The 12287-nt window shown below is 39.2% G+C and overlaps 1 protein-coding gene across 2 annotated transcripts in view; it reads left to right on the forward strand.

Moving 5' to 3' along the window:
* The window catches only part of UGGT1 (UDP-glucose glycoprotein glucosyltransferase 1), a 71868-nt gene extending 60589 nt beyond the window's left edge, over positions 1 to 11279 (forward strand). For both annotated transcript variants that reach the window (XM_063442222.1, XM_063442223.1), the window contains 8 exons: positions 269 to 373; positions 1058 to 1142; positions 2253 to 2435; positions 3640 to 3800; positions 4375 to 4489; positions 6500 to 6616; positions 7534 to 7702; positions 9147 to 11279. In XM_063442222.1, the coding sequence (XP_063298292.1) occupies positions 269 to 373; positions 1058 to 1142; positions 2253 to 2435; positions 3640 to 3800; positions 4375 to 4489; positions 6500 to 6616; positions 7534 to 7702; positions 9147 to 9172 (961 nt within the window). In that variant the 3' untranslated portion in view covers positions 9173 to 11279. The remainder of the gene's footprint in view (positions 1 to 268; positions 374 to 1057; positions 1143 to 2252; positions 2436 to 3639; positions 3801 to 4374; positions 4490 to 6499; positions 6617 to 7533; positions 7703 to 9146) is intronic.
* The last annotated feature ends 1008 nt before the right edge of the window (positions 11280 to 12287 follow it).

Raw genomic sequence — 12287 nt, forward strand, 5'->3', positions numbered from 1 at the left:
TTGCAATTAGTTTATATGGCCACTGGGTGTCACTCCATAAGTCAAACATCTGAAGTGCTCGTTTTAAAGGGGTATAAATACAGCATCTGGGATTAGTTTAGACTGTTTAGTATGCAGATGATATTGTAAGAGGTGTTTGTCCCTCAAAACATGTGCTTGATTCTTCACTTGATATAAAATTGCTGTGCCGGTGATAATTAATCCTGATTTCTATGGTACTTGGAGGGTGAAACAAACTTGATATTCTACCTTGCTTTTCTCCTTACAGGGGGCTTACTGGAGGACAGAAAGCGGAAGAGGTAAAACAAGATAAAGAGGATGTGCTTAATATCTTTTCCTTGGCTTCGGGACACCTTTATGAGCGATTTCTTAGGTGAGACACACTAGTGAAACATGTGCCTAATATCTGGAGATACCTGTCAGACCACCATAGTGACTTTTCTATACTTGGCATAATACATCCTCTGATTCTTAGGATCCAGATTCTGTAGGGTCCCAGGCCATGTTTGATCAATGTGACTTGAAAATACATGACCTCTGCTCTTGTTAAATACCAACATTTGCCCTCGGATATAATTACCTAGGAAGTTACATACAGGCGATTTGAACATGTTTTCTTCAATCACAGTCTAGTAACATTTTATTGCTGGGACAGCCTGTCCACTGGTTCTTTTACAGTATTAGATTTATTAGATTTTCACGAAGCACCAGCGAGTTAATTACTATATCAGTCATTTTCAGTGATCTGTCTCTGCTCAAAATGAATTAGCCAGGCTGTCACTTATACAGTGTATCTGTGCTCATTGTTTCGCAATGGGCATGTCAATGCACAAATTAATCCATGTAAATATTGATACTCTGTTATGATGACTTACTAGCATTGCATCCAATACCAGCACGTGAATTGACGTCTGTTTTCCTCTATGACATTCACTGTTTTTCATCCCGTACGATCGCTATCTATATTTGTGTGATTCTAAACTCAGCATTTGTAATTCTGTTCCCCATGTTATACTGAGCAGATGTTTTAAACTTTCCCCTGATCTTATTTTAACAGAATAATGATGTTAACTGTTTTGAAAAACACACAGACACCAGTGAAGTTCTGGTTTTTGAAGAATTATTTGTCTCCTACTTTTAAGGTTTGTGTCACGATTGTATGAATATTTCACATTTCTGCAAAGCTGCCATGCATGTACTTGACTTGCCCTGTGTAACATTTTAACTATTTAACTGTATGGTAGAGATATATGTGGACTATTGGGAAGTGTTTACATTTGTTGTTCCTAATTTTTTACTTACATCAAGGTGGCAGACTTTATTTATTGTCAGTTAGGCAGCTTGGAGGGTTCTTTTCCTTATGTCGTTAAGCAGACCTCTACCACTTTAACTGGAAGGCTATTTCATGCGTCCACTACCCTCTCAGTAAAGGAATATTTCCTGATGTTATTTGTGAACCTTTGCCCCTCTAATTTAAGATTACCGTATATACTCGAGTATAAGCCGAGTTTTTCAGCACATTTTTTGTGCTGAAAACCCCAACTCGGCTTATACTCGAGTCAATTGTCTGTATTATGGCAATTTACATTGCCATAATACAGACAATGGGGCTGTGTAGGAGGGGGGCTGGCAGGGAGCTCTTACTTACCTCTCCTGCTGCTCCTGTCAGCTTCCTCCGCCTCCGCGCCGGTTCGTTCAGCACCTCTGTCAGCTCCCACACACACACTGCACTCATACACACACACACTGCACTCATACAAACACGCTGCACTCATACACACACGCTGCACTCATACACACACGCTGCACTCATACACACACGCTGCACTCATACACACACTGCACTCATACACACACGCTGCACTCATACACACACGCTGCACTCATACACACACGCTGCACTCATACACACACTGCATTCATTATATACACACACTGTAAATAAATATTCAATTAATATCATTTTTTTAGGATCTAATTTTATTTAGAAATTTACCAGTAGCTTCTGCATTTCCCACCCTAGTCTTATACTCGAGTCAATACGTTTTCACAGTTTTTTGGGGTAAAATTAGGGGCCTCGGCTTATATTTGGGTCGGCTTATACTCGAGTATATACGGTATGTCCTCTTGTTTTGGTAGTTTTTCTTATTTTAAATATACAACCGCAGAAAGATAATGAACTGCTTCATTAGAAAATATTAATACTGCATCATTCTGCTTTTCTAATCAGTGTTCTTTTCTTTATTCCCCAGAACTTTATCCCTTACATGGCCAAGAAGTATAACTTCCAGTATGAGCTGGTTCAATATAAATGGCCTCGCTGGCTACACCAACAAACAGAGAAACAGAGGATAATTTGGGGATACAAAATCCTCTTCTTGGATGTACTTTTCCCTCTAGCTGTGGATAAAATAATTTTTGTTGATGCAGACCAGGTAAGTGAACTAATTGGTCTGGTATACTTACTGTCAGGAGATTTGTTTGGGTGTCTTTTTTTATGTTAACAGTAATATTGTGATTGTCAACATGTAACTGGTTATTTTATAACCTAAACACTGTGTCAGACTTGCTAGAAATGCTCTATTTTGCTATTGATAGCCAATCATTGTCCTCCCTGATCTATCTGTAGCAGGATGTGTTACTGCGTTTAGCAAGTTTTGATCACTATATTTTCAGATCAATGAATAAAATGCTGCATTTTAGAACATTGATTGAAGAACACTGTTTGTTGCATCTGTCACCTGCAAGAAAGTCAAGGTGACCTGGTGCATGGTGCTTTCTCATATAGGGTGTTGCTTTTTTGGTGCATGTAGTGTCATCCTAGCAAAATACCAAGATAGAGTAGGTCTTACAGGTGTGTGCTTAACTCCTTAATTGTCCACATTCTGAACCAAAACAAAACCTTGAATTTGAGCGATAGGGTAATATGTATGTTAACTTAACACAACATTACATGTGAATAGAATGGGAAAAATTGATCTTTTCATATTTTTGATTATTTGCTAAAGTTAGAATTTTAAAAGTTAATATCGAATGGAAGGTCAAAATAGCCGAACTGGAAGAATTCTCCAAGTCAGAGGGGTTCCCAGATCGGCTATTTTGGCCTTAAATTTGAAATTAATTTTGAATTCACTTAAGCCCACCCCTCAATCACACATATCATGGAGGAAGGAGCATATTTTATCCGCCTGTCTGTGAAACTACTTGCCAGGTATGTGACCACTAGTCCGCTATGCTTTTAATTTGGCTACGCTGGCCTTAAATGTGAAATTCACTGTGAGTTCTCTGTTCGTGTTATTTTAGCCACACACGTTGCCAGAAAACCCCAAAGAATAGTTAGAATCAGATTTATATCCTGTCTACAGGCTGTGTGGATCGAATGCAGTTTACAGGGGTGATTATTAATCTTAATTTGCTGAAATGAGATAAATTAAGTAAACAAAATGAACTGTTGACTTTCGCACTAAACAATGATATATTGCCTTAAGTTCACGCCATAATTATTTTCCATTGCAGCATAGGAGTCCCTAGGAGTTCATACTGCTTACTAAGTTGTTTAGGGTTCAACAGAGATTTTAGGAAATAGATATTGTTGAGTTCCACATTAACAGTCATTAACCCATCATTCTCATTTGACAGATTGTGCGAACAGATCTCAAGGAGTTGCGGGATTTTAATTTGGATGGTGCGCCTTACGGTTATACCCCATTTTGTGACAGTAGAAGGGAGATGGATGGTTACCGCTTCTGGAGATCTGGATACTGGGCCAGTCACTTGGCAGGAAGGAAATACCATATCAGGTAGACAGCCAGCTTTCACTTCAATGAATAGACATTTAAATCGTAAAATATCACTTGCAGTGATTTCGAGTAATTTGTACACATAGCTGGATCTCTGATTCTGTTTTTATTACTGTGGCAAAGAGCTAATTGTATTCCCTGAGGTTCTTTAAATATCCTTACAACTCCTCCTTCAGTACCACCCATCTTGTTTCAAGGAAAAAAATATGCACAAACGGAAACCATGTTTTAAATGCATTTAATAGAGGACGCATAAAAAATTTAAATAAATTAATTCTCCATCATACTGTGTGCCTAATCTGCTGGGGAATGAGAGAGAGAAAGAGAGAGAGAGAGAGAGAGTGTCTGTCTCTGTCTCATTTGGATAAAATCAGAAAACCCCTCCTATGCGGAGTCAGAGCTGAGCAACAGGCTTATAGCTGCAGCAATTTTTCCGAATGTGATACAGGATAATCTCTCTACCATAATCTCTGCAATCAAAGTTGCTATAATAAAGATTAGTGTCACTCTAGTGTATATGTAAAAATACCATTAATACTTACGGGTTGTTGTTTTTTTCCCCTTTTTCTTTTAGTGCCTTGTATGTTGTTGATTTAAAGAAGTTCAGGAAAATCGCTGCTGGGGACAGACTTCGAGGACAGTACCAGGGGCTGAGCCAGGATCCTAACAGCCTTTCCAATCTCGACCAGGTTTGTGTTCTGATTAACATCCTGCACTATCAGTAGCTTTGTCGTGGACATTGTAACCTGCAAAATAAATCTAATATGATTCAATCACCGCTGTAATCATTACGCAGGACATTATGGTAAAGCTGCCTATTAGAACATCTGATGTGAAAATTATGCTGTATGCTTCTGTATTTTTGCCAAAATATGTAAGAAAAATACATCTTACTGTAGGAGGGAAGACTACTTGTTTATTTAAAGAGATGTGAGCTGGGTTTGATCCTACCTAAGGCATGTTTTACATTTAAAGGGACACTCATGTGTGAAAAAGCCTATTATTGTGTGGATTTCTTCTGTCATGGATTTACAGAAATGTCTGTACGTCTCTAAGAATCTTGTACACTTGTATGTACCGTATATACTCGAGTATAAGCCGACCCGAATATAAGCCGAGGCCCCTAATTTTATCCCAAAAAACTGGGAAAACTTATTGACTCGAGTATAAGACTAGGGTGGGAAATGCAGCAGCTACTGGTAAATTTCTAAATAAAATTAGATCCTAAAAAAAATATATTAATTGAATATTTATTTACAGTGTGTGTATAATGAATGCAGTGTGTGCGTATGTGTGTGTGTATGAGTGCAGCGTGTGTGTATGAGTGCAGCGTGTGTATGAGTGCAGTGTGTGTGTGCATGAATGCAGTGTGTGTGTGTATGAATGCAGTGTGTGAATGCAGTGTGTGCAGGGCCGGTGCAAGGATATTTGCCGCCGTAGGCAAAACATTTTTTGCCGCCCCCTCCCCCCCCCATATGTCCTGACTTCCCCTCCTCCTCCCTCAGTGGTCCTTACCTCCCCACCCCCGTGTTCCTTCACCCCCCCCCCAGTGGTCCTGACTCACCCCTCCCCTAGTGGTCCTTACCCTCCCCTCCCCTAGTGGTCCTTATCCCACCCCCTCCCTCTCATAGTGGTCCTTATCCCCCTTCTCCCTCCCATAGTGTTCCTTATCCCCCCCCATCCCTCCCATAGTGGTCCATATACCCCCCCTCCCTCCAATAGTGGTCCTTATCCCCCCCTCCCTCCCATAGTGGTCATTATCCCCCCCCCCCCTCCCATAGTGGTCCTTATACCCCCCTCCCTCCCATAGTGGTCCTTATACCCCCCCTCCCTCCCATAGTGGTCCTTATCCCCCCCTCCCTCCCATAGCGGTCCTTATCCCCCCCCCTCCCTCCCATAGCGGTCCTTATACCCCCCTCCCTCCCATAGTGGTCCTTAACCCACCCCCTCCCTCCCATAGTGGTCCTTATACCCCTTTTTTTTGTTATTATTAATTTTTTTTTTATTATTATTATTTTTTTATTATTATTTCTTATTTTATTTATATATTTTTTTTTCGTCCCCCCTCCCTGCTTGATATATGGCAGGGAGGGGGGCTCTCCTTCCCTGGTGGTCCAGTGGCAGTTCAGTGGGGGGGAGAGGGGGGCTGGCAGAGCTGTAACTTACCTTTCCTGCAGCTCCTGTCAGCTCTCTCCTCCTCTGCGCCGTCCGTTCTGCTCTTCTGTCAGCTTACACTGTAAGTCTCGCGAGAGCCGCGGCTCTCGCGAGATTTACACTGGGAGCTGACCGAGGTGCTGACCGGACGGCGCAGAGGAGGAGAGAGCTGACAGGAGCTGCAGAACAGGTAAGTTACAGCTCTGCCAGCCCCCCTCTCCCCCCAGTCTGTATTATGGCAATGCAAATTGCCATAATACAGACCTTGACTCGAGTATAAGAGCCGAGTTGGGGTTTTTCAGCCCAAAAAATGGGCTGAAAAACTCGGCTTATACTCGAGTATATACGGTATAGGTATATATATATATATATATATATATATATATATATATATATATATATATATAGTTTTACATAATACCCAGTGGAAACTTAAATCTTGCATAAGCTCCCATTGACCCAATCGACCTTCTAAAGATCCTTTCATGTTACCTGTCGCTGTGTGGTTTAGTTTGTTTAACAGGTATTTTTGTCTGTTTGAATAGGACCTACCAAACAACATGATCCACCAGGTGCCCATTAAATCACTCCCACAGGAATGGCTCTGGTGTGAGACGTGGTGTGATGAAGCAACGAAGAAGAGAGCCAAAACCATTGACTTGGTAATTCTGTGATTCTCTGTACTAATGCTGTGTAAATATAGCAATATGGCATTTTAAACCTCTGCTTTTTTTAAAAGAGCATAAATTAAAAATTTTCTAGCAAACATATAGATCGGGAGAAGAATCTATTAAAAGAAACCTTTCTCCCACCTGTCAATCAATTCTTCGACATCTGACTCTGTTCAACAGAATTGACTGGCAGAGCAGAGGAGACAGGTGCATCATTTCTTATTCTTATGAGTTATAATGTTCTGTTTGAAAAAAAAATTCTTGGCATGTGTGCTCACATTTATTGTTTTCCACGTGCTAGGAAATTTAGTGAGCACATTTTCTCCCAGTAGACTGTTTGGTGAAAAAAAGCAATAGTTTACTGTTTTTCTGACAAAGAAACATTAGGCTATATTCTAAAACAATTCTATCCAAAAACATAGAATCTCTAGAGAACATTTTTATTTGTGGACAAAAAAAAGAAAAAGTACCTTTTTGAACACATTGTTTACAGTGTTTGACCAATTCCCATGTATGCAATATTGGGTATTAATTGACCAATCAGGAAACAGCAATTATGCATTTATCCACAATCCTCATATTTTGGTTGAATCTTTTTAGCTAGATTGACATATTTGGGCCTGGAATAGTTGTTTTTTTAGATTGCGTATAGGGATCCTGATTTTATAACTCTCAGCATACGCTTAGAACGGCTGAATGCATTACTTCTAATTCTTCTAAAATGTTAAGTTTCTTTTATCATATTGCTCTTCATTTTAGTTTAAAGGTCACTTTAACCTTACCAGCATGCACTTAGTGTTTTAGGAATACATTTTAATGAAAGACTTGTCATGTAAGAGTTCTACTTACAAATAAAGCACTGTTCCATGTCTTACCACTCATCACTGATTGTACTCTTTATCTTGAAGTGTAACAACCCAATGACCAAAGAACCTAAACTAGAGGCAGCAGTACGCATTGTCCCTGAATGGAAGGATTATGATCAAGAAATCAAAAAATTGTACAGCCAATTCCATGGGTCGACTACAGATATTCCAGTTGATGGATCTGATGGCTGGGCACAGCAAGACACACAAGGTAATGTATTCTGTCAAGATCATATTCTCTTATCCTATGTGTAATATTGTAACACCGTTACATACGTACCTAATGCCATGTACATGTACAGCTATGGAAACAATTAGGAACCATTCCCTTTTTATTCTTAAATCAGCATCTCTACATGTATGGCAGACATTTAATTCCATTGTCTGTTGAATTTCTACACAGGCACACCTCATTCTAAACAAACAATGTTCATTTTACTCACACATACCAGAAAAACTTTAAGAGACTCTCCTTGGTTTCTAGCCAGTTATACTCTATGTATCTCTTTTCTTTTAAGAAAAGAACAGCATATAGGGCACTTTCAAACAGGGCCGGTGCAAGGATTTTTACCGCCCTAGGCAAAAGCAAAAGTAAAGCTGAGCGCTTCCCTCCTGTTAGTCCCTCTCCTCATGCTGCGCCTGGGTGGTGCGCCCTCATGGACGCATCAGCCCGGGCAAAGCTGCAGCCGCCTGAGGCTCTCTGCAGAGCGCTCGGGCGGCTGCAGCATTAGGGGGGCCGGCGCTCCTAGGCGGCTGCCTAGTCCGCCTAACAGGTAGCGCCGGCCCTGCTTACAAAGAAACAAGTCCTGCGCTCAAACTCCCATTACTCCTGGGCAGCAGCAATGACCATAGTACACATCAGCCAAAATACATATAGTAAAACCCAAAGAAAAGTATTTTGGCTGAAGTGTACTATGGTCATTGCTGCTGCCCAGGAGTAATGGGAGTTTGAGCGCAGGACTTGTTTTTTTGTATTTGTATTCACTTTTGTATCACACAGCTATGTTACAATGCTGCCACCCATCCCATGTGTTCCCTATTAAGGGTTAATAAGCATGTAGGGATGTATATAAAAAATACCCCTCTCTGTCTCATTAGAGATATTTTTGCCAGAAGCTCAAGGAAGTAGGGTGAATGGTTAGAGTTAGGACCCACCAAGAGATCTGCCATTGGAGGAAACTAAAAACCTCCATTTGTTTAAAAATACATAGGGATGTGGAAACAATAAAGGGCACTTCACTGGCATTTAATGCAATAATGATGGCTCAAGTAAACTATCCTGCTGTGTGTCTCCTGTCACTCCATTCAGAGACAGATACGCTGGCAATGAAGCCAGTGTCAGCACTGTAGAAGAGACAGAATGTATGTGTCAAAAAGTAGTGTATTAATTAGGTGTGTATATATATTTTATTCAGCAAATGTATATGATCCTTTTGATCTGATTATTTGAGCCATTTATAGACTGTTACATCATGGTGCCTTTCCTACCTCTTACCTTCTTATATTATGTTTTTTTGTATAGTTTGTGTTGACAATCACATTCTTTGAACAAACAGTGTGTACTAATAATAAAGCTTTGCAAAGAGAAGGGTTATTTTTGTTTTCTTGCTTTGTTTGTCATATATATAATTTATTTTTATTTTATTTTTTTTCAGATCCCAAATCACATTTGGAATTATGATCTTCGAAGTCTTTGGGAAACTGGACTTGTTTTTTTTTTTTTTTTTATAAGAAATCATTGTTTTGGAAATTACCTGTTTTTCCCAATTTTCCGGGATGTCTGAAAAACTGCTGAATGGTGTGGGTAAAAGGGGTATTTATACTTTTGGGGTGTGATTGAGGTTTTTTAGCAATTATCATCCTTCAGGTGCTGTGAAACAAAGGCCATATGTGTTGTATAATGCACAGTGTCCAGTTTTTCTGTGGACATACAGTGGGCAAACAACTGTATTCTGAGATGGGTCTGTGTTCTCGACACATTGAAATATGAAACCAAAACAGCATTTTCTCGAGAATATCCTCTTCTTGCTTGTTTTTGCAGATAGTGCTGGTGTTTATCAGAACTGACATATGTTTATCAGATTCTGAATCCATAACAGGCCTGTAATGTGTAGCATTGGTCTGCAGAAAGTTGTGGCTGAACCCTTCTACATTTGGTTTTAACCCCTGGGTTTTGGCCCAAATTTAGATCACCATACTATTTTAGTGAGTCCCAATGATTGGAACAAACATATTGTAGAATTCCAGGCCCTGGACATTTGCACATACATAGTTTACTGTAGTAGTATGACTACCCCAGGACATTTTTAGTTTAAAACGATACTAGAGACACCAAAACAACTTTAGCTTAGTAAATCAGTTTTGATGTATAGATCATGGCCCTGTAGTCTGCTCATTTTTCTGCCATTTAGTAGTTATATCACTTTGTTTATACAGCCCTAGTCACACCTCCCTGCATGTGACATGCTCAGCCTTCCTAAACACTTCCTTTATTGAACAGTTTGTTAAATCTAGAATGTATTTTCCCCTGCTTTAATAGCCTTCTAGATCCTGTCGCAGCCTCCTGTGTGTGAGAAAATTTAAATTTACAGAGCAGGGGATAAAAACGTCTAAAGCAAGTTAACATCTTGAACCATTTTTTTCATGCAGACTGTGTGAGTCATGGCCAGTGGAGGTGTGGGTAGAGCTACATAAACAGAAGCAAACGTGATTTCACTCCTAAATTGAGACTTCAGGTGCATGATTTATACACCCAAACTGCTTCATTAAGCAAAATTTGTCTTGATTGTATCTGCCACATTAAATCCATGCACATAATTTGAGATGTCGAAAAAAAAAAAAAAGTTAAGAACCTCTGTCTAATACGCAAGAGAAAAGTAATGAATATGCCTAATTGTATTCACACCACATGTTTACTTAAATCTGCATGCTCCAGAAATACCTTCAAGAATAATTCTATACTATGAGAATCCTTATGTGCTTTTTCATATACTTGAACTGTTTGTCATCTGTTTGTGTTTTTTATTTTTTTAAATAATGGTTCTGCAGCCGGTCCCAGCCATTTAAAGACATTTGAACCACCAACACTGTTTAAAATAGACCAATCATTCACAAATATGTGGCTTTTTCAGACATTTAAATGCAGTCTAAACCCTATGCTAGGGCCATGCTAAGGTATAGATTTAATGTTATACTTAATAAAGGTTTGCTTCCGTGAAATGCACAGGCAATACACAGTTCTGACATATTAATCCCAGAATGCTCTGTTCACATCTTACTGGCATAGCAGTAACTCACACCTTTACACAGACATGTGTAGCACTCAAGTCTGTTATGCATGACTGGTTCACCAACCATGGTATTCCTATGGCCCAGGATTCCCACTTGGAAATTGGAAACTGTTGGTGTTGAGGATGGGATTGGAAACTAGTGACTTAGAACAGAGGTTCTTAACTTTTTTTGCCAAGGCCCAAATGACATGCATAGCATTAACTTGGGGACATTTATTTTAAGTTTACAATCTTTTCAGTGATCCATTTATATGTTTTATAAAGTACAAATACATATAACGGGACAAAATAATACATTTCTAGAAAACACCTGAATTAGACTCTTCCCAGTGTCTAAGTGGATCCCGCTGTATTGGAAGAGGCAATCCTTTTAGTACGGGCTGCAAAACAAAAGTCCAAGGACCCAATTCTATGGATATTGATTCACGGAAACTTTACAGATCATGTCAGTAAAATACAATTTTGAAAAATTGGCAGATTAAAATACATTGTAATTTTCCCTTTTCTCCTTTTCATGTTTTAACGTCTGTGAATAACTAGCCTGATAATGATATCAGTGTTTTGCATGAAAAAAAAAAAATAGCTGTGCTATAAGGTTTTATGTTTGTTTCCCATAAATAGCCCAATATTTGCATATTAATACACTTGGACCAGCTAAGTTTGCCAATTACAAGTGTGTAATAAAAAACACACTAATTGTTTCACAGTTTAGTGTATCGAGGAGCCATCATGGAATCTAATTAAAGCAATATTCCGTTTTTTTTATATCATGTTTACTCGACTTGCGGTCATGCAATGTAATATTTCTCTTTTTGCTGGATTTGATGAATTACTATAGATATTATGTCATTTTAATGAACAGCAGCAATGTTAAGTACCTTTGCTCTATAACTAGACAAATACTCTCGTTATTGAGCATTAGTTTTATTTATTTTTCTTTCTTTTTCTAGACACGCTGGGACTGGCTATAGATGTTGTATTTTTGCTAAGCCTATGGTCATTTAAATCACAGCACTCGAAACAGTATCAATCAGATAACCTGATGTTTACTAGGATAACAAGCTGAACATCTACATCCGGCTTCCCCAAACTCCGGCCCTCCAGATGTTGCTGAACTACAACTGCCATGATTCTATGAATGAAATCGATAGGCTGAGAATCATGGGAGTTTTGTAGTTCAGCAACATCTGGATGGCCGGCGTTTGGGGAAGCCTGATCTACATCCTTCTCTTTCTCCATTTAAACTGCCATGTGATGGTGTGGGGAGTAGACTTGTTTTTTTTTTTTAAATAATTTATCCTTCAGTAACTTTAAACAGTGTATACATTGTTACAGTAGACCTTTTTTTTTGTTGTTGCATTTTTGCTAGTTTACTTTGCATATGTACGGAGCTGAAAATGTCCACTCGTCACTAGCCAATGGCAAGTTAAAATGTAGCCCTGTCGAAGAAAATATGCAGTGGACCCTCAAGGTTTGGCAAGTAACTTTTCAAGCCTGGATAGTAGC

The sequence above is a fragment of the Pelobates fuscus genome, chromosome 2 (genome assembly GCF_036172605.1).
Source record: "Pelobates fuscus isolate aPelFus1 chromosome 2, aPelFus1.pri, whole genome shotgun sequence".
In the NCBI taxonomy this organism is placed as follows: domain Eukaryota; kingdom Metazoa; phylum Chordata; class Amphibia; order Anura; family Pelobatidae; genus Pelobates; species Pelobates fuscus.